This window comes from Chrysochloris asiatica, unplaced genomic scaffold, assembly GCF_000296735.1.
Source record: "Chrysochloris asiatica unplaced genomic scaffold, ChrAsi1.0 scaffold00006, whole genome shotgun sequence".
In the NCBI taxonomy this organism is placed as follows: Eukaryota; Metazoa; Chordata; class Mammalia; order Afrosoricida; family Chrysochloridae; genus Chrysochloris; species Chrysochloris asiatica.
Genome location: NW_006408524.1, coordinates 31,592,896 through 31,616,806, shown reverse-complemented (window position 1 = coordinate 31,616,806; position 23,911 = coordinate 31,592,896). Strand labels below are relative to the sequence as shown.

At 39.5% G+C, this 23,911-nt stretch overlaps 1 protein-coding gene across 1 annotated transcript in view; it reads left to right on the top strand.

The window, feature by feature from the left end:
• Positions 1 to 23,911, top strand: part of DNAH11 (dynein, axonemal, heavy chain 11) — a 436,577-nt gene that overhangs the window by 385,840 nt on the left and 26,826 nt on the right. Inside the window, 3 exon segments of the mRNA XM_006832223.1 lie at positions 2,225 to 2,452; positions 13,768 to 13,959; positions 19,968 to 20,087. Coding sequence (XP_006832286.1) covers positions 2,225 to 2,452; positions 13,768 to 13,959; positions 19,968 to 20,087 — 540 coding nt within the window.

Genomic DNA, 23,911 nt, shown 5'->3' with positions numbered 1-23,911 from the left:
AAAGGAAAGCAATCATTCTCTGTTAAGACGCTCCAGAGAAAACTATGGCAAAGGCGGCAGGGTGGCAGCTATCTTTATCCCAGATATGCACCAGATGGTCCGTGAATTAGCATAATGGATTTTAAAAATCATTTTTCATTGGTGAAATGCATGGTTTTCAAGATGTGGGGATTGGCTAAAAGTATCCAGACACTTCTGCCCTTGCCTGAATAAAACCCAGGATCTGGCCAGGCCCTAGGACCTGTTTACCCTCAAGGATGGTTCCCAGGGTGGATGCCAAAACGTGCTCATGCTCCATGGTGACTGATGTGGGGCTTTTCTGTCCCCTGACTCCAAGTCACTCCTTGGAATCGTTTACAATTGCTTCAAGTAAACTTTTCAAGTAGGATACTGTTGTCATCTGTTAGGATTACAAAGCAAATTTACAACAGTGTTTGTTCTCACCAGTTTTTGTCCACATGAGTGGCACAGTTTGGTGTGAGATGAGTTCTGATTCTAACCTAGAAGCTTGTAGAGGGAGGGACTTAGTAGCTCTCTCCTATCGGGGTGAAATATTCACCAAGGGGTGGGTTGGACTAATTCTTGTGAACAACTGAATCTTTACCACAGTATTGTTTCAAAGAAAATTACCTTCCGCGTTAATATTTTTGTAGCTGTTGTCATCTTAACTGAGCCCTAATGTGGCGCTATAAGATAAGCACTGGTCTGCTAACCACAAGGTTGGCAGTTCAAACCCACTAACCTCTCTGGGAGAACCTAGATAGGGTCACTATGAGTTGGAATTGACTTGCCAGCACTTAACAACAACCTCATCATCTTAAATGGTTTTCTTTGTTAAAAATAATTACATATTTCTGAGGATGATGTTCAGTCACTGTATCCAGGATTCCTCCAACATCAAACAGCATGCGAGGAATGTCCTTTCTATCTCTCTCTCCATACCAACTATTAAGCTGTTTATTACTGGAATTTATGAATCCTCGACTAGAAAACCAAAGAGTGATAGTGGCAGCAATTGTTGCTGACAACTCTTGGATTTAAGAAAACGAGCAGCAGCTCAACAAAGGGTGCTTACATTCTCTTTCAGCTCACCTTCCTTCCTTTAACTGCCTTTTAAGTCCTTATGCTGATATGTGTAAGGAGCTCTGGTAGCGTAGTGGTTACGAATCGGGCTGCGAACCGCAAGGTCAACAGTTTGAAACTACCAGCTGTTCCACAGGAGAAGGATGAGGCTTTCTGCTCCTATAAATATTTACAGCCTCGGAAACCCTGTACAGGGCTGCTGTGAGTCGGAACCTACTCCACAGCACACAGCCACAACCACCACTGATATGTATAGGGACTTAAAAGGCAGTTACAGGAAGAAAGGTTAGCTGAAAGAGAACGTATAAGCACTCTTTGTTAAGCTGCTGCTCGTTTTCTTAAATTCAAGAGTTGTCAGCAACAATTAGGGGGTCCTGGTGTGGCGCAGTGGGTTAATGAGCTGGACTGCAAAGTTGGTTTGAACCGCATAGTCGGCGGTTCAGGCTCACCAACTGCTCCTTGGAAACCTTATACAGGGTGGCAGTGGGTTGGAACTGACTCGACGGCACTTACCAACAACAACATACTAAATTATGGAGTCCTGGTGTGGCGCTGTGGGTTAATGTGCCAGACTGCAAAGCCATTTGAACTGCAAGGTCGGTGGTTCAAGCTCACCAGTTGCTCCTTGGAAACCCTTTACAGGGTTGCTATGAGTTGGAATTGACTCGACGGCACTTAACAACAACAACTGATATGTAGGAGTAAGAGTAGAGAAGGTTTCTGGTAGAGACAATGCAGTAGGTGATTAAATACAACTATCAGTTTCTGCCTTTTAGTTTTTATGTTTTATTAAGTTTATTTAGTTATTATGTTTTATTATTATCATTAATTGGGTTAGAATTATAACAACAACAACAAATTAGGCAACTCCATTTCAAAAGTAATGGTGGATGTTTGGAAGTAGGTAAAAATGTTGGGAGGAGATTTTTAATGACAAAGAAAAGCTATGGTGATTTGGAGCATTTAGTGTGTCAAAGTTCAATACTGTTTTAGCTTTTTTTTTTTTAAACCTTGATGTGAAAATTAAGGAAAAGTTAAGTCTTGGTTCTCAGCGTTTTTGTGAATAGAGAAATGTTGTAAACCTGTAATGTAAATAAAAGACTTGAGTTTTACAGGAATACTAAGTCCCGCTGTCTTTCAGAATGTCCATTTGGTAGCCAAGTGGCTAGGAACCTTGGAGAAGCTGCTTGACCGATTCAGCCAAGGAAGCCATGGTGACTACAGAGTTTTCATGAGTGCTGAGTCAGCACCTGTACCAAAGGAGCATATCCTTCCCCCAGGACTCCTGGAAAACTCCATCAAAATCACTAATGAGCCTCCCACAGGAATGCTGGCCAATTTGCATGCTGCCCTCTACAACTTTGATCAGGTGAGGAAGCAGAAAAGCTGGGTCTGATAGTAAAGTCCAGCCCTCTGGCAAGGCTTTAACGAACATCACTCATGGATGCATCTCATACAAAGGGATGAGGTGAAATCTTTGGAGGGGAGGGGTGTGTGCGTGCGTGCATGAGTGCGTGCGTGCATGTTAATCTCAATTTCTTGAAAAAATTGCCTCATATATTTAGGTTTCACCCTAAAAGTGAGAATACTACAGTCAGTGTGTTCAGTAGAACAAGCTAGGTATCTTTTTTGAGGAACATACTTTTGAATACAAATGTGACACACTAGAGTCTCTTAGAAATGCCTTACTGGCACAAATGGTCAGTTGCTGGACTGTGAGCCAAAAAGTTGGTGGTTTTCATCTACCCAGAGTCACCTGGCCTGGTACTAGGCTACCAATCTTAGCCTTGAAAACCCTGAGAGCAAATGGGGTTTTCATGAATGGAAACCAACTTGACCACAACTAACAAAGGCAGCAAGTTGACATCCATTGTTACTCTTGCTGTTGGGCTGATGATAAGGATAGTAGGGACATGAGAAGAGTTTCAGTATATTCTAGGTCTGGTTTTTAATATTTATAAATTGGAACCCCTCTTTTCAAATTATATTCATGTTACCTTCTTACTTATTTCAATTTCCTTTCAAAATAAAAACAAATAAATTAATGCATAAGCTAGTGATACCTGTTGGTATCATTCTTTACTATTATTCTCCTAATCTAAATGATTACATTTTTTTGTATCTTAAACCCTTATCCAAGCTTTCCGTGTTCTTTGTTGCTATTGCTTTGTGTTCCCAATCTTCCGTTTAATAATTAAAATTTTAAATTTGGAAATCTGGAGTAATTGGTACTCTCATTAAGAGAATTGAGCCTTAAAGAAGAAATGCACAGGTTAGTGATGGATATTCAGTCTCCTATTACGACAGATTTCTCTCTATGGAGTGTGCTGGACTCCTGGTGTGCCTAATGCTCTGGCTAAGGTGACTTCAAGGTAGTTTGAATGGCAAGATCATAGTTCAAGCTCACTAGCTGCTCCTCGGAAACCCTATACAGGGTTGCTATGGGTTGGAACCAACTTTACATCACTTAACAACACCTAAGTAAATAGTATTGAAGAATACAGCTAATCATTTCATTAGATAATTGAGTAATTTGTAGCCTATGTATACATAGTAGACTATGTAAACAAAAGGCATTTTTAAAAATTTGAATTTATTAAATGTTTTAAATATGCTTTCTTATGAAGTATAGAAGCCAAACCCACTGACATTGAGTTGACTTCAACTCATAGAGACCCTGTGGGTCAGAATACAACTGCTCCCTATGGGTTCTGAGGTGGTATGTCAATCCTTATGGAACCAAAGAGACTCAGTTCTCTCCCATAGAATGGCCAGTAGGTTTGAACAGCCGACCTCAGTTGGAAGCCCAATATTCAACCCACTGCACCACCAGTGTCACTGGCATTTATTTATTTTTGTTTTTGCTTATATTTTCAGGCATTTATAATGTTTGACATTGGCAAGCTCTTTCCCAAAGTTTATATAAGGGGGGAGTTTGATATGTTTAGAGAGGGTTTCTCCAACTTGCTCAAGAGTCTTTATTCATGAACACTGAGCATTACATGACCAATTATCCTTCAGTCCAGTTGTCCTTCAATCTACTGAGTAAGGATTCCTTTGAGAAGCTGATAAAACTATGAATACTCTCCCTAGGTAAATGGCCCACTTTTGAAGACACTGCATATCATGATACTGATTCACAGATAGCCCTGAAGTCTATGCATGGATTTCCCAGTTGAGAGTTTGATCCTGAATATCAAAAGTAAAGATACAGTGATTCACAAAATAGACCTTTCATCAAACTTTTTTTTTTTAGCTAAAGTTAACCACCAAACAAAAAACTCTAAAGAAAAGTTAACTTTTAGAAGTAGTTTATGAATGTTGACCTGTTATTCTGCCAGGAACAAAGGGTGATTTTTACTGAGATGGTGTCATTCCAGGGCATTAGCCTGTCTCCCTGTGCTCCCTCACTATCTACGAACAGGTTCCTAGTGGTCTTTTAGAAGTTAGATTATAAAGAAGCAAAAAATAACCATGACTTGAAGAAGATAAAAACCTATTTCTGTCACAGGAGAAAGCTGGAGGTAGGTGATTCAAAACTCAAAACCACCAAGTTGCTATCAAGTCAAGCCCTTTATAGATTCCTCTTCTGCCATCTGTAGAATGGTTCAAAGTGACTGCCAGCGTTGCAGCCCTCACATCAATGTTCCCGACAATGGGATGAAAGAGGAAACAAAAAACAGGAAAAAGGAAAAATGTTTACTTTCCTTTAAAGATGCTTCCTACAAGAGACACAGCTTACATACAAACATAGATAAAAAATTGTTAAGTGCCGTTGAGTTGATTCCTACTCTAGCCACACTGTATAGGCTTTCTGAGGAATGGCCGGTGAGTTTGAACCACCAACCTTGAGTTTCAAACCAAGCTTGAGGTCCAGTGCATGTCTTTCAGTGCCACACCAGGCCTCCAGGTATAAAGATCAGGCACTTCTTCAAGCCAGAATCGAACCAGCAATCTAAGGACATCCACACATGTCATGTCAATAGTCCTCTACCAACTGAGGTATTGAAGGGTACAATTAAAAATTAGAGAAGGAAAATATATATCAAGTTAATGTAAATCACAAACAGGCATGAGTGGCAATAATACTTTCTGATAAAATAGACTTTAAGGTAAAAACCATCATAAGAGACAAAAAAGGACATTATCTCATGATTGAAGTGTCAATTGAACAAAAGGACATAACCATAATATATATCTATTCTTCCAATAAAAGACCTTCCAAATGCATAAATCAAACTGTAATAGAATTGAAGAAAGAAAGAGACAACTCTACAATAATAGTAGGAGATTTTAATACACCTCTATCAAAAATGAACAGAGTAACTAGAAAATAATTCAACAAAGACACAGAGTAAATAATACAATCAATCAACTTGACCTTAGAGATTTATACAGAGCATTCAACACAACAGCAGCACAATACAGAGTCCTCCCAAGTGTGCAGGAAACGTTCTCCAGAATAGACCATATATTAGTCCACAGAGCAAGTCTCAATAAATGTAAAAACATCAAAATGCTACAAACCATCTTCTCAGACCCCAATGCTATAAAATTAGAAATCAACAATAGGAAGATTAAGGAAACAAAATCAAATACATGGAAACTGAATAATGCCCTGCTTAAAATCTACTGGGTAATAGAACAAGTGAAAAACTAAATTTAAAATTTCCTTAACTCAAATGAGAATGAAAGTACAAATATATACTAAAACTTTTGGGACACAGCCAAAGCAGTACTGAGCAATAGATGCACACATCCAAAAAGAAGAAAGAACCAAAATTAGCACATTAACACAACATCTCCATCAATTAGAAACAGACCAGTAAAGTAAGCCTACACTCACAAGAAAATAAATGAAATATAAAGATTACAGCAGAAATAAATTCAAAAACAATACAAAAGAATGAACAAGACAAAAATTGGTTCTTTGAAAAGATTGTTAACATTGATAAACATTTGGCAAATCTAACTAAAGAAAAGAGGGAGAATGTGTAAAGATACTTCACCTACAAGTTAAAATATTATACTTCTACTTTCACCTCATTGGTCAAAAGTGGTCACATTGCATTACATAGCTGCAAGAGAGGCTGGAAAGGGTACGTTTGTGTTGGACAGCCATATACTCGCATGTTGTTAAGTGTCGTCGAGTTGGTTCCAACCTATAGCAACCCTGTATTTGGTTTCTGAGGAACAGCTGCTGAGCCCGAACCACCACCCTTGTGGTTCAAATTGACTTTGCAGTCTAGCACACTAACCCAACTCTGTTTACAAGTATCAAGGATATGACATTCTAGAAGAGGCATTTCAATATTGACCTTTCCCAAATCTTATATCATTCTAGGGGTTCTGTGTTGCTGCATGGCCTTATCTTGTTGAAGCCTATGGTATGGTCAGAGGGTGGTAAATATGATCTGCTCGGATGCCCATTTGTGTTAGGTAAATGAGTCTTAGTTGCTCCTGTCACGCAGGTACCCACTCAACTGAGAATTACACTCATGGGTTTGGGTGTTTTTGTTTTACCTGGGTTCACTTTCAAATCATACTTAATCTGTATTTTTAATTACCTCCCCCCAATGAGACTCTACCTTAATGTTTGGTATATTTATTCAAAATGAACAAACTTTGTTTTATGTAGTTTGTTATTCCCTGAGCATTCCAGAATATTTTTCTAAGTATGATAAGGAGGTCTCTTGTAGCATGGTGCCCATCTGCATCTCTTTCAGCTCAGTAGCATTTGCCTCTTGAAATTGTTGTCATGAAGAAATACTGTTCTGCTTCCTTTAACACCCATATAACCAAGCTGTTTTCTAAAGTAAGAATGTTGTTGTTGTTAAGTACTGTGGAGTCAGTTCCAACTCACAGCAACCCTGCACAGGGTTTCTGAGGCTGTAAATCTTTACGGGAACAGAAAGCCTCATCTTTTTCCTGTGGAATGGCTGGTAGTTTCAAACTGCTAACTTTGCAGTTAATAGCCCGATTTGTAACCACTATGCTACCAGAGCTCCAAGTAAGAAGGGAGATTTGTTTTTCTGTAAAATTTGCAGGCAGAAACAAGTAATTGGTAATTGTTCATGTAAAATTGGTGGTTGTGCATATATAGGTATGTTAACAAATATGCAGATGCAGGTTCTCTGTTTGCAATGCTGTTTTATATTTTCTGACATTAACTTTCTCCTCATTGCTTTGTATGAATACCATTGACCTGGAATGTGGAATGGTAGGTAGATAGGTTAAGACTTTTTATTAGGAAAGCTGGATTCATATTTTCCTATAACTGAAGTTGCATCATCAAAGCATAATAAAATGGGCATTGGCTTGTGGGGTTTTTTGTCCCCCCTTCAGAACTGAGAATAAAATCAAATCAGTTATGTGAAAGATAAAATTTGATCAATGTACTTAGTTATTGTAATTTCTTCAATTTTGTAAGTTGTTGTTTTTAGGTAACATTGAGTTGGTACCAACTCATAGTGACCTATGTACAACAGAACAAAACACTGCCCGGTCCTGGGCCAACCTCACAATTGTTGCCAAGCTTGAGCCCATTGATGCTGCCACCTTGCCAATCCATCTTGCTAGGGGTGTTCCTAGTTTTCTCTGACCCTCCACCTTAACAAATATGATATGCTTCTCTAGTGACTGGTCCCTCCTGACAATATGTCCAATGTATCAGTGACTAAAATATTCAGAAATAGTTTGTCACTCCTTCTTCCTAGTCTGTCTTCATCTGGAAGCTCATCTGAAACCTGTCCACCATGGGTAGCCCTGCTGGTATTTAAAATACCGGTGGCAAAGCTTCCAGAATCACAACAATTCACAAGCCACCACAGTACAACAAACTGACAGACAGACAAGTGGTAGTTGGTTTTGTGTGTTGTTAAGTACCGTAGAGTTGGTTCCGACTCATAGTGACCCTGCACAGGGTTTCTGAGGTTGTAAATCTTTATGGGAGCAGAAAGCCTCATCTTTCTCCCACGGAATGGCTGGTAGTTTTGAACTGCCGACCTTGAGGTTAGCAGCCCAACTAGTAACCACTACGCTACCAGAGCTCCTTCTGTTTTGTGTACAGTATGTATAATTAAAGATGTTAAAGGACTTCTTAGATGAAATTTTGGTAACTTCTAGTAGACCTCCTAGACATTTCTCATCTCTAAAGATAATATATTTTAATATATGTATTTTAAGGTTAATTCCAATTTTATGATTTCCCTGTTCTTGCACAGACTTGTCTTTTATTTGATGGTTAGTTATAGAAAATTTTTTTCTTTATGTTTTTATATTTCCAACCCTCGTAAATGACTTTAAAATGCCTTAGTGTTTTAGAATGACCTGTGGTGCTGTGGGTTAAGGCACTGGACCACAAGGTCGGCAGTTCAAACTCATCAGCCACTCCTTGGAAACCCTAGTCAGGGTCTCTATGAGTGAGAACTGACTCCTGGCAGTCAACAACAACAAGTGACTTAGTTGGATCTGTACTGTGTGCAATCTGGGTTGACACAGTGGCAGCAACAGTGGGCTTAGACATAACAGTTGTGAGGATAGCGCAAGAGCAAACAGTGCTTTGTTGGAATTGCTATGATTCCAAACTGACGCAACTTCCCCTAACAACAGCACTCTAAGCAACCTGGTAAATTCAGGAATATATTTGTGGGGATCCCTCAGTTCTGATGGGAGGCACTACAGAAAGAATTGAAAAGCTCTTCTGGTCTTAAACCCCCCAAAAACAAATCCCATCTTGGTTTATACCAGAAGTTCTCTGGAAGACCAGATCTGAACTCCTAACTAACAGTGCTAAATGTACTTTTATAAAATGGTTAAAATGTTGGATCCATTGTCAATGTGGACTGGCTGTAGTTTAACCAGCTTAAAGGCTAAGGCAGGAAGGTACAGTTTTGGACTTATGTTCCCTTTCTACCCACAGCCAGCCAAAGAAGTAGTGGTCAATGTGAAGTTCCTTTCCTTTTTCCCTTCAGATAATTGCCAAATCTGAGAAAGAATAAAACCATAGATTAGGCAGCTGTTTTGCCCCTTTTAGTGTTATAATATAACCTATCAATGTAGAATGCCAGGACTCAACTTTCCTTGTGTGTTTTCATGGAAACTTCACAGGGCTTATATTTTCAAATATCCCATATGTTGTTCTGTTATACCAACAATGCATTTCACTTTAGTTCACTAGGAGAAACCATGTGTTGTGGTGATTGTATTGGCTATACAAGGCTCAGCTACTGGAACAGAGAAGAAAAAATACAATGATTTGATCAGGGTAGAAGCTTGTTTTTCTAACACATAATAGGTAGGTCTGTTCCATGAGCTCATCCACTCATCCAGACTGGTGGGGTACTTCCTTTATTATACCTAACTCATGGCTTCCAGAGTTACCCAATCACCGTCCTTTCTAGCCCACAGGAAAGGGAAGAGTACCAGCCAGGGTAAGAATTCCCTTTGTGTGTGTGTGTGTGTTTTCCCTATACAAGGTATATTTCGGGATAACTGAATAGTTTATGTAAATTTCTTTTTAGAATAATTTCACGTAATAGATTTTAAAAGAAAAATATAATTAGAAAATCATCACTGCAGGAGAATGCACTGGACCGCGAGGTCGGGAATTCAAGCTCACCAGTCACTCCTCAGAAACCCTATACAGGGCCTCCATGAGTCAGAACTGACTCAACAGCACTTAACAACAATAAAATAATGGGTCTAGGCAATGATCCCTCCATTAGTGCAATCTCCTTAGTCAGGGGCTACTAAAATCACTAGTTTAGAGTTTATAGGAAACTGTAGAAGGGTAACTCAAGAAGTATTGCTACAAGGATTCTAGTTCATAAATGTTCTGACTTAAACTACAAACAAAAACATGCTCAAATAGATCTCTGCAGTCAGTGGATGGCTGTAGATGTATTCTTTCAGTAATGCACTAGTCTTAGTCTTGTTAGGGCATCTTCAAATATAAAAAGATCCAATCAAAACAGTGGCTTCTAAAGGATCTGCTTGGCCAGGCCATTTACATTCAAGGTAGAGAGGTCAGTTATGATGACTGTTTTGGGTATCCCAAAGGGGTATCTTGATATATTTTCTCTAAGGACACAGGATGATCACAGATACTTATTAAAAAGAAGTTTTCAGAAAATTGAGAACTGCGTTCGTGAGCAAAAGGCCAGGAAAATTTCTCTGAAGAATTTTTTTTCATCATAATAATGTATCTACTCATTCTTGAAGGCTCAAAAGGGCTGCCCTCTGAGATTTCATTAGGAAACCTTATCATATCTACCTACAACCTTGATCTTGTCCCATCAGACGTCTTTTTTGTTCCCCAAACTAAAAAAAATATATATTGAAAAGGAACTTGGTTTGAGTCCCTTAAGGACTTTAAAACTTCCATTGTGATGTGGTGTAAATTGAAGAGTGCAGAATTCTTTGGGGAAAGTGCTTTTGTTGTTTAAGTGCTGTTGAGTCAGTTCCAACTCATAACAACCCGATATAGGTTTTCCAAGGAGTGGCTGAAGGGTTTGAAACTTCAACCTTGTGGTAAGCTGGCCAATTCTTAAAATACACCATTGTTGTTATTGTTGTTAAGCGCTGATGAGTTAGTTCCGACTCATAGCGACCCTATATAGAATTTGTTAAGGAGTGACTTGTAGGTCTGAACTGCTGGCCTTGCAATTAGGAGTCCATTTTCCTACAATGCTACATCAGGACTCCATCCTACAGTACTATAGAGATGAGAATACCATCTTCCAAAGTGTATAAACTTGTATGGAGGATATGTTGAAAACAATGGCTTCACATTTTGATATATTTCCTTAATAAAAATTTCTATGGTTTTGTAGCAATACTTTTGGACTTACCTTTATAATGAAGTGATCAAGAGTGACATCACCTGAACCCACTGATCAATTGTGGCATTATCACAAATGTGGGACAAGAGATATTATAGTCTCTTTTTTCTGTTGTTTCATTTTATTATTTTATATTCGTTTTTATTGTGAATTAACTGACAGTTTACAGAGAATATCATCAGTTTTGTAGTCAATAAATGATACACTTTGTTTCATCTCAAAGATTGCAATCCCCTCCATGAAACAACAGTTATCCCACTTCCTCCCTGGGGTTCCTGTTTCCATTCCACCCTCCTTCCATCCTTTCTCAACTTTGTCCTTAGATAAATGTTGGCCTTTTGATTTTCAATGATTGACCATTCCATGGTGAGCATACCTTACTAGGATTGTTGTCCCCCATCTATGCCGATCTACTGCTTGGCTGAAAATTGGGCCACAAGAATGAATTCCTTTCCAGACCTGAAGGGTGATCCAGGGCCATAGTCTCAGGTTTCTCAAGTCTCTTTCTGACCAGTAAGTCCAGCCTTTTTTAAAAAAAATAAATTTTACTTTTGTTCCGCATTTTCCTCCACTCTATCCTCCTAATGTGATCCCTTTCAGAGCAGTTGGTAGTGGTATCTGGGCACCATTTAGTTTTTCTGGTCTCAGAGTCATGGAGAATGATGTTCACATGGTCCCATGGGTCCATTGGGCCAGTTGATTCCAAGCACCTTCTTTCTTCTGCACATGGAGAGACCAATAGTTGCAGCTTAGATGGCTTCTCATGAGCCTTTAAGATTACAGTCATTACTAACCAAAGTAGGATGTAGAAGATTGTCTTTGTGGACTATGGTATGCCAATTAACCATGGTGTCCCCTGAGACTATGGTTCTGAGCCCCCAGGCAGAGGAACTCATTGCCTTAAGATGTTTAATAATATCAAAGACATTTTCATCATTTTGGCCCCTGTGTGCTCCACCACATTCATCTTTGTGTTTGCAGTCAAGGTAAATGCATGTGTACAAACATTCTCTTTCAAAGCCTCATGTATCTGTGGGTATAATCCAATTCTCCTTCCTATACTGATTCAGCCTATATGTCTGTCCATGTACCTACATACAGAACACTGTTGTTCCAGGATTGTGTGTATTTACCGCTCTCCTCTGTAACCCTTGCATACTTCCCTGTGTCTTCACCTGTCTTCAACATTCTTTTGCCAACCTCCCTTTGCTTCTATATTGTCTTCCCCATCACGCAAGCTAGATGTGTCTACCCTTTAGTCAGTGAAAGCAATTTCCTTTTAAGCAAATGACATGATACACACATCAGTTCTGTTCACATTATAAGGATAATGAGTTTGTCATATGGCACATCTACCTTCCAGAGAGGTTGAGAAACAATCTTCCAATAGGTGACGATGAGTTCAGCTAATCTCTGGTACTATGGAACCAGAGATGGATGGTCAGCTGTGGTTAGTTAGCATTCTGTCACAGTGATGAAGGTAAGATGGTTGACATCTATTAATTTATAAAGAAAAATGTACAGGAGAAAAAATAATGTCAAGCAGTGTTACAACTAGCCAAAATGAGTCGTCTATTCTCTAGTGAGTATAGAAACATTCTTATGAATCACTAAAGCATAATTAAAAGATTTCCCTCAAATCAGTAGACTGGCAAATGCCTAATAGATGGTCCCCTTTATACTTTCACTGGATAAACTGTTGCTGTCAGTAGTTGAATCAGCTCTGATACAGGCAACTCCGTGTACAATGGAACAAGACGTTGCCCATGTGACGTCCTGCATCATCTTCACAGTTGCTGGTTTGACTGCTGTGTACTCTGAGTAACTTCCAACCTAGGGAACTCATCTTCCAGCCTCTAAGGGGCAATATTCTGTTGTGATCCAGTGTTTTCTATGGCTAATTTTGGGAAATAGTCTTTCTTAGTCTGGAAGCTCTGCTAAAACCTATCCACAATGGGTAATCCTGCTGGCTTCCACTATTGTTGTTGTTAAGTGCCTTCAAGTCAGTTCTGACTCAGCGACCCTGTATATTGTTTCCAATGAAAAGCAGATGAATTTGAACCGTTACCCTTGCCGTTCAAATGGTCTTGCAGTCCAGTGCTTTATCCAGTATCACAGCAACACACAAATCACCACACTTGGGCAAACTGGCAGGTTGTTGCTGTTGGTGTTAGGTGCCATCGAGTCAGTATAACTTATGGTGACCTTTTGCGTAACAGAATGAAACACTGCCCAGTCCTACTCCAGTCTCACGATCCTAGCTATGCTGTAGCTCATTCCTGCTGCCACTGTGCCACTCCATCTCACTGAGGGTCTTCCTCTTTTTCACTGGCCCTCCACTTTACCAAGCATGATGTCCTTCTCCAGGGACTGGTCACTCCTGATAGTATGTCTGAAGTATGAGAGATGAAGTCTTGCCATCTTGGCTTTTAAGAAACATTCTAATTGTGCTTTTTCCAACACAGATTTGTCTGTCCTTCTGGAAGTTCCATGGTCTCTTTAATATTCTCCTGCATCATAACACAGATGTATCAATTCTATGGTGTTCCTTATGCATGGTCCATATGAGACAAATGAAAATACCATGGTTTGTGTCAGGAGTACCTTAGCCCTCAAACTGACCTCCTGACTCTTGAACACTGTAAAGAGGTCATATACAGCAGATTTGCCTAATGCAATACGTCTGGCAGGTGGTGGATAGGATATGTGCTCAGGCTTAAAGTGAGTGCTAGCTCTGTTCTATATTTTGCTGAAAATCCTTTACTCAATTACTGAAAACTCAGACCCTATCCCTTGGAAACTGTACAAAGGATAATCAAACATTTCTTTTCTTCTCTCCCAGGAAACACTTGAAATTTGCTCCAAGGAGCAGGAGTTTAAAAGCATCCTCTTTTCTCTGTGCTACTTCCATGCCTGTGTTGCTGGGAGACTACGATTTGGCCCCCAGGGCTGGAGCCGCAGCTATCCCTTCAATTCGGGAGACCTCACCATTTGTGCCAATATCCTCTACAACTATTTAGAAACAAATCCTAACGTAAGTGTGAGTGGTCAGATAACCTCTTCTGAGGAGTGGACTGGATCTGTCAGTCCTTGGGTGCTATCAAAATGGGCCATAATGTCTCTTCTGAAGCTATTATTGAAATAGCTGACACCACCCATGCATCTTCTGCCAAGTGTGAAAATAAACCAGATCAAAGGTTTCCCAGTAGTGGATGCTTGAACTTCTTAACGTAGGTCAAACCAGTTCCACATCAGCAGCTTAGTGCCCCCGCCAAAAAAAAATGTCCTTCATTATGTTAACAAAAACAGTGGTTTACATGTGCATATATGCCAGATTCATTAGGCAGGTAATGAAGCATTTGCACAAATGTAATTACATACAGCAATTCTGACAGTTCATAACACTGCATTAATAATCACTACAATTAGTTTTGATGATGGAAGCAATTTACCGCGCGTCACATGTATAAATAATGGTGCATTTCCTGCATATGTCATTATTATGTATTAAGGATGCCACCTTGTTGTGACTTTCTCAGTAATGGTCCCCTTGATTTGAAGTTAAAAGTAGAGGAATGATTTTATTTCATCGCTAAAATGAATTTTACAGATGGGGATAAGAATGCTTCATTAAGAATATTTAATGTAAACTCTTAGGAACCTAAAGGTTGGATTCAAAAAAGAAGAACCATTCTAAGAATTTCCTTGTTTTTAATCCTTTTAAGGGTAACTCTGTCCAATAAGCTAAATCTCTTCAAATTGTTATACATTTTTCAAAACCAGTCAGGTGATGTATTCCAAGTGTGTAATTCTTTCTGGAAACCATTCGTCTGTCAGTTTGTCGAAGGGTGGTGGCTTGCATGTTGCTGTGATCCTGGAAGCTATGCCACTGATATTTTTAATGTTGGCAGGGTCTCAGCCAGGATAAACAGGTTTCAGCTGAGTTTCCAGACTAAGAAGAAGAAGTGGACTGCTTTGGAATGTTTAGCTACCAAAAGCCATGTACATAGCAGTGAAACACTGTCAGATGGCACCAGACTATTAAATATTGAAACATGATGAATAGCACCAGATCATTATTAGACACAGTGCTGGATTATGAGCCCCTCAGGTTGGAAAGCCCTCATAATACAACTGAGGAAGAGCTGCCTCCTCAAAGTAGAGTTGACTGTGATGACGTGAATGGAGTAGAGGTCCCAAAAGGAACTTCATTGGCCACTGGGGCACAACTGAAAATGAGAAATAGCTGCAAGCATTCATAAATAATAGGAACATGAAATACATGAAGTATGAATCTAGAAAAATTGGAGGTTGTCAAAAATGAAATCTAATGCATAAACATTGATATCCCAGGCATTGGTGAGTAGAAATGGACTAATATTAATCTTTTTGACTCTGAAAATCACATGGTTTACTATTCTAGAAATGACAAATTGAAAGGAATGGCTTCACATTTATCATCAAAAAGAACATTTCAAGATCTATCTTGAAGTACAATATTGTCTATGATAGGATAGTATCCATACAGCTACAAGGAAGACCAGTTAATACCACTAATATTCAAAATTTATACACCAACCAGTAAAGCCAGTGAAGATGAAACTGAAGAATTCTACTAAGTTCTTCAGTCTGAAATTTATCAAACATTTTATAAAGATAAAATGGTAATTCCTGGTGCCTGGAATGCAAAAGTTAGAAACAAAAAGGAAATGATCAGTTGGAAAATATGGCCCTTTGATAGATATGATGCTGGAGATGACACGATAGAATCTTGCAAGATTTCTTCATTGCAAATAACTTTCTTAAATAACATAAAAGACCATTATACACATGGACTTCACCAGATGGAATACACAGAAATCAAATTGACTACATATGTGGAAAGAGACAGTGGAAAAGCTCTAGGACATCAGACAAAACAAGGCAGGGGAAGACTGTGGAACAGACCATCCACAAGCACAGCTCGTGTACTAGAGCAGATTTGATGCATTAGACACTAATGGTTGAAGACCAGAAGAATCATGGGAGGACATCAAGAATATTATACAGGAAAAAGCAAAAGCACATTAAGAAGAAAAAAAAATACCAAAATGGATGTCAGAAGAAACTCTGAAACTTGGTCTCCAGTGTAGAGATGCTGAAGCAAATGAAAGAAATGAGGAAATAGAAGAGCTGAACAGAACATTTCAAAGGGCAGCTCCAGAAGACAAAGTCAAATATTACAATGAAATGTGCAAAGATCTGGAGTTAGAAAAACAAAAGGGAAGAATACTCTCAACATTTCTCAAGGTAAAAGAAACATGGAAAAAATTCTAGCCTTGACTTGAAATACTGAAGGATTTTTTGAGTAAAATACTGAATGATGCAGAAAACATCCAAAGTATATGGAAGGAAAACACAGAGTCACTGTGCCGAAAAGAAATGGTCGATGTTTAACTGTTTCAAGGGGTAACATACGATCCAAGAGCCAAAGGTACTGAAGGAAGAAGTTCAAGGTGCACTCCAGGCATTGGCAAAGAACAAACTGAGGCAGCACTGGAGACACTCACTAAACTATGCCAAGAAAATTGGAAGACAGAAACGTGGTCAACTGATTGGAAGAGATTCAGATTTTTGCCCATTCCAAAGAGAGGTGTCTCAACGGAATGTGACAATCATCAGACAATATCATTAATATTGCATGCAAGTAAAATTTTGCTCAAGATAATTAAAAAATGGCTGCAACATTACATTGAGAGATAACTGCCAGAGTTTCAATCAGGATTCAAAGAAGGACATGAAACAAAAGATATCATTGCTGATGTCAGGTGGATCATGGCGGGAAGCAGAAAATACCAGAAAGATGTTAACCTGTGTTTTATTGACTATGGAAGGGCTTTTGAGTTATGGATCATGACAAACTATGGACCACATTGCAAAGAATGAATATTCCACATGAGGAACCTGTACATAGAACAAGACTAGTCATTCAAGCAGAATAAGGAGACAATGAATGGTTCAAAATCACCACAAAGGTGTGGGCCAGGGTTGTAATCTTTCTGTATGAACAAGTATGGTGAAAGAAATAATTCAAGAATCAGAATTATATGAAGAAGAAAGTGGCATCAAGATTGGAGGTAGACTCATTAACAGCTTGCAATATGCAGATGATAAAACCTTGCTTGCTAAAAGCAAAAAGGATTTAGAATAAACATTATTTGGAATGGGTTGCACCTGAATGTAAAGAAAACAAAAATCCTCACCACTGGAGCAGTAAATAACATCATGAGAAATGGAGAACAGAGTGAAGTGGTCGAAGACTTCATTTTGCTTGGATCCACCATCAACACTCATGGAAGCTGCAGTCAAGAAATCAAAGGAGTCAAATCTGCTGTACAAGACCTCTTTAAAGTGTTCAAGAGTAATATATATTAGTTTTAGGATTAAGGTTTGCCTGACCCAAGCCATGATATTTTCAATAACCTCAAATGTATAGGAAGGTTAGAAAGTGAATAAGGAAGATCATAGAAGAATTGATGCCTCTGAGTTGGAGAAGAATATTAAAAGTACCATGGATTGCTAGAAGCACAAACCAATCTGTGTTGGAAAAGCTACAGCCAGAATGCTCCTTGGAAGCCAAGATGTCAAGACTTCATCTCTCATACTTTGGACATACTGTCATGAGGGACCAGTACCTGGAGAAGGACATCATGCTTGGTTCAGTAAAAGTTAAGTGAAAAAGAGGAAAACCGCCAATGAGATGGATTGGCACAGTAGGAGCAGCAATGGACTCAAGCTTAACAACGATTGTGAGGATGGTAGAGCATGAAGCATTGTTTTGTTCTGTTGTGCATAGGGTCACTATGAGTTAGAATCAACTCAACAGCACCTAACAAGAGCAACAACAACCCTTCAAGTATAAATGGTTGTTTTGATAACCATTATTACCACCATTTTAGTTATCAATATTTTCTCAAGTTTCACAAGTGGTTTACTTTTATAGTAGTATGAACACTTGGTATATAACATTGGGTTTTTTTTCCCAAAAAAAGTTATTTAATTTCTATCATTTTTCATATTTATTACAGTAAAGTAAATCTACCTATGTTGAGCATATTTTTGACCATTCTAGCAACAATAATAATTAGAAGTGCAGTTGCTCTTTAGAATAAACACTGGACTGTGAACCACAAGATTGGTGGTTTGAGCCCACGAGCTGCTAATTAAGGAAAGAAGAGGCTTTCTGCTTCTGAAAAGATTTACAGCTTCAGAAACCCTGTGTAGGATCACTGTTAGTCAGAACTGACTTGGCAGCACTTAACAACAATAGTGATAATATTTTTGTGTTGTTCTCACCAAGTTTGGTTTATGCTGTTGCACGTAAGATTGATTTCGATAACACTCCTGGGTAGAAAAAACATAGGATAGCCTGATCAGTTTGGTTTCCAAGACTCTAGATCCTTACAGGAGCGGACAGTCTCACCTTTTTCCCACAGTGCAGTTGGTGGGTTTGAAGCACTGCTTGTGGTTAGCAACCCAACACTTAGCTTAACCCACTGCAACACGAGGGCTCTTTAACCATTTAATAGTTTTATTCAATCCCTTTATATTGTGCCCATGAGACTGAGACTAGGGCTTTTATCCTCTTTCTTCTGACTCCGGCGCACAACTGAGATAGAAATGAAATGGGAAAAAGGGAAGTTGAAACTTGTGTTCTTTCCATCTCTGCATTCTGAAACTTGGTAACCCCAGTTGGCCAACTGAATCATTCTTCTGCTTTGCCCCCCTGGTGTCCATGAGTCAACATAAGCTTTAGGTTTTTAACTTTCTCTCCTGTCCCTCCAAGGTATTGACCTAAATCACTTATCATACATCACAAAGCAAGTTTCCAGGATTTGGGAATTACATTAATATATAGACACAAATTGCACAAAATACTCCTTTCAAGAAGTTATTTATACAAAGTAGGTCAAGATTTGGTGCAAGACGATCAGTTATTGCATAGCACAGATTCCTAGCTGATTAAAATCTTGAAAGAGATACATGTACAGCAAACATTAATTAAATGTAATCAGGAAGGGAAATCAAATTAAGCATTTTGTGTCTCCCATCCGCTCAGCTCGGTGGACGGCGTGGTAGGGCAAGCGTATTTCAGTCTAGTCATTTCTCCTTGATTTTTTCATTCACATCAAACCAGTGTAAAAGAAAGACATATTTGAGGTTCATTTATTCAAATTCAAATAAACTCATAGTAAGTACATTGAAATAGTTGAAGTCATTTTACTTGTTCTGTTCTGTCACATCATGTAACAAATGAAGGCTATAATTAAGTTTTTACTTGAACTGTTAGGAGGCATGCACTGCCCCTGAGGATATAAAGGTTCCCGTCTGGAAAGGCTTCGTCACAAAATGGCATGTTTTGCAAACCCAGAGGAAGCTAAAGGGTAGCAAAGAGAGGCTTCAGACCCTGCTAAGCCAAATAAAGATGAGACCCAGTGATTTCTTGAATAAAGCATCCTATAGCCATTAGTTACAACTCATAGAACAGCCATTTAGTCCGCTCATGCCATAAACCGAGTCCTCAAGTCGTCCTGGCAAAGGGATGCATTTGCTTAGTCTTTTAGAAAATGATGTAATTCTAAATGCACCCTGAATTCAAATTGTATGGATTTTTCTTTCTTTTCCTCAATGAAATCATAAAAACAGATACAAATCAAGTAAGTAAAATACATAGTAACTCACAGCCCTTGAGCCAATATCCTCTCATGATTTTTGCATGACCCTTGTAATATAAAAGTTTTCCCTGCATAAAATTTTCTGGGACGATTCCGTTTGCTTTAAAATCTGCATAATAAGCTCAGTAGTAGTGAATTTTCACTGTATATATTAAAACACCTTGAAAATAATTCTCCCGAGCTGTTCTAAACAGAATCCTAGGCAAATTCTGAACCTCTTTGAAATGCTTGAGTTCTGGGAGGCTAGCAAGCCCTATGGTTTAAAGGGCCTTGTGCCCCAATTGCACCCTGAGGCAGATACTTGACCATTCCTATAATTTCTTACCAGGTCCCATGGGAAGACCTCCGGTACCTCTTTGGTGAGATCATGTATGGGGGCCACATCACAGATGACTGGGATCGCAAGCTCTGCAGAGTGTATTTAGAAGAATTCATGAATTCGTCTTTGGTGAGAATTTGAGGGGGATAGCATGATAAGCACTGGACTGCAAACCACAAGGTCCACAGTTCACACCCACCAGTCACCCTGAGAGAAAGATGAGATTTTTTTGCTTCTTTGAAGATGTAAAGCCTCAGAAACCCAATACAGGGTCACTAAGGGTCCTGGTTTGGTGCTGTGGGTTAATATGCTGGACTGCAAAGCTCACCAGCTCTTCTTGGGAACCACTATACAGGGTCACCAGGTCTCAGAACGAACTCGACAGAGCTTCCCAACAACGAGTCAGAACTGACTTCATGGCAATTAACAACAAAAACAATCATTTTTAAAAACTGATTCACTAAGGAGAAAATTCTATACAAGTTAAAAAATATTCATTTCATTGTATAGATGATTGTTGAATGTGTTCAATGATTTTTGGGTTTTTTTGTGAGTGTATTCTGGCCTGCCTTTAAGGGAGGTTGGGACTTTAATAGCAATGCAGACTCTCAGACCTTACTGAACCAGAATCTGCATTTCCCGGGTGTATGATGTATACACGTACTTGAGCATGCCGGCTGGAGCATTCTCGTGTGAATTGACTCATTTGTGCTCGATAATAACTCTGTGAGGTATCCAAGGCTGACATTGCTACCCTGTTTTACAGACAAAGGTACTGAGGCTGCTAATGGCCACAGATTACTCAATCAGCATGGGAAAGAACTTTAACTAGAATGTAGTTCTTATTGTTGTTGTTGTTGTCAGGTGCCATCGAGTCGGAACCGACTCATAGCGACCCCATGCACAGCAGAACGAAACAATGTCCGATCCTGGGCCAACCTCACCACCGCTGCCACACTTGACGCCATCAATGATGCCACCTGGCTGATCCATCTCGTTGGGGGTCTTCCTCTTTTTCTCTGACCCTCCATCTTACCCAGCATGACATCCATCTTTCTCATACTTTGGACAATATGTCCAAAGTATGAGAGACGAAGCTTAGCCATACTGGCCTCCAAGGAGCATTCTGGCTGCACTTCTTCCAAAACAGATCTATTGGTTCTTTTGGCAGTCCATGGCACTTTCAGTATTCTCCTCCAACACCACAACTCAATCTACGATCTTCTTTATTCACTGTCCAGCTTTCGCATCCATATGAGGTTATTGAAAATACCATGGCTTGGGTCAGGCGCACCTTAGTCCTCAAGCTGACATCTCTGCTCTTCAACACTTTAAAAAGTTCCTGTGCAGCAGATTTGCCCAATGCAATACGTCGTCTGATCTCTTGACTGCTGCTTCCACGAGTGTAGTACTTTATTTCAATTCTGACTTATTTCACTATAATTATTTTTCTGCCACAGAAGGCATGGGTTCATCTAAATTTTGATAGTGTAGTGATTATGCATTACTATGCTAAATGAAAGATCAGTAATTCAAATTTACCCGCTGTTGTGAGGGATAAACGGTGAGGCTTTCTGCTCCTGTAAAAATTTACAACCTTGGAAACCCTATACAGGGTTGTTATGAGTCGGAATCAACTCTACAGGACACCGCCACCAGCAGCAGCAGCTCTGTAGGATAAGCACTGGACTGCTAGCCTTAAGGTTGGTGATTCAACTCTACCAGCTGCTCCCTGGAAACCCTGTACAGAATACCACTTAACGACAAGCTTCTTGGTAAATCTTAGTGCAAAAAACTGAGGTGATTTGTAAAACCAGTTCATCCTTCTCCTGTGAGGAAGTGAGTAGAGCACCCTTTATAGGAGTTGAAAGCGACCGAGCACCTTTTACTCATCTTCAGTATTTCTTACCAACTCTGTCTGCACGTTGTTGTTGGTAGGTGCGTAGAGTCAGTTCTGACTCATAGAGACCCTGTATTATGGTTTCCAAGGAGTGACTGGTGGGTTTGAACCACTGACTTTGTAGTCCAGTGCTTACCCTACAGCCTCACCCCAGGACTCCACACAACTAAGAAAACCACCCAAGGGATTCACAACAGGGACTATATTTTCTTGAAAGAGCACACAGATCTTGTTTCTTATAAGTGCCATTGTTGTTAAGTGCCATCGAGATGAATCCGACTCTGTGTAGGGTTTCCAAGGAGTGGTTAGTGAGTTTGAACCACCGACCTTGTGGTTCAAACAACCTTTTGGTCCAGTGCTTTATTCCATAGCACCACATCAGGACTCCATTTGTTATACTAAGAAAGCTAAAAGAAGTGGCCACATTTTTCTCATGGTCTCTCCCTGTGATGGAATCTCTGGGTAGTGCAAATGACTAATGCACTCAGCTACTAACTGAAAGTCTGCCCAGAGACATCTCCTAAGTCCTGGTGGTGAGCTTCTGAAAAAATCAGCCTTTGAAAGCCCTGTGGCACACACAGTTTTAACTCTAACATAACATGAAGTTCCCATGAGACAGAATCAACAGCAACTATTTTCTCCTTGAATGGTTTCTGTTTGTGTGATGGGTAATTTTTAAAACCCCAAGGCAACCCTACACTATGTTATCCCAGTTTCTAGTTCGGCAAGACACTGACTGTATATAAAAAAATGTCCAAGTTTGCTTTTTTAATACTTCGAGCAAGTGTCTGTTTATAATTTCTCTGAAAACTTTATCTCAGAAGAGTATTACATTGTTTTGATCACCTTGTTTGAGTAGGTTTTGAGAAGTTATATAATTGTGTATTAGAAGGCATGGTGTTTTGTATAAACACAGAAAATTAGGGATAGCTTTATTAATTTTACTATTTTTAATGATGTTAGTATATTTTGTAGCAGGGTGGGAGGAGACAGCGTTTCTGGCATGTGGCCATTATTTGTTTCTTTAGATGAGTCTCCTAGTCTCTGCTCAGTTCTAATGAGCAGGATTTCACATGTCAGAAAGACACTTTCAATGTAACACAATTGGAAGTCACTCCTCAGAGGAGGTCTGGGAGCAGGTTTCCATGGAGATGGGAAATATAAACAGTGCTATGCGCTCGACCTTTTAGAGTGGCTGCTTTCTCTGTATGATGGTGGAGATGATGGTGCAGGCCAAGGGGCAAGAGTCAGGGACTCAGGCTTGTATCTGCTTCTCTGGTTTGGACCATTGGATAAATTACTGTTGCCAAATGAGACAGTCCATTAACCTTCACAAGTCTGAACTCCCATACAAGTCATTGTAAAATACATATAGGTGGTGAAACCTGCCGCGCAAGCCTGGTGTGTGTCAGCCTGTAGGCGTTCCAGTACCTGGCCTTCCCTACAGATCAGGGGAGAGTTACAGGAGCCAGATGCTTCATTTACAGTCCCACATCCTGACTGGAAGGTGCTACTGTTTTAACGCTGTTAAGTGCTGTCGAATCAGTTCTGACCCATAGCAACCCTCTATAGGGTTTCCTAGGATCGGCTGGTGAGTTTGAACCACCGACCTTGCAGTTCAAATCAACTTTGCAGTCCAGCATATTAACCCACAGCGCCACACCAGGAGTCCCATTATTTTGCTACACCAAAGGAAATGAAATCACTTACCGATTTAATCTCAGATACCACAATTGCCTTTATTTTGTGCTCATGTAAATGTTGCCTGCTCACATTGTTTATATTATTAGCAACTTGATCTAACGGTTTAGCATCTGTGGGATATCTTTTTGCCTGTTCTCACACTGGGTAAGTTATTTAGAAATTAGTATCTTTTGTTTAGAGTTAGAAAATCAAAAGGGAAGAACACGGTCAGCATTTCTCAAACTGGGGGAACTGAAGAAAAAATTCAACCCTCGACTTTCATTATTGAAAGATTCTCTGGGCAAATTATTGAATGATGCAGAATGCATCAAGAAAAGATGGAAGGAATACACAGAGTCATTGTACCAAA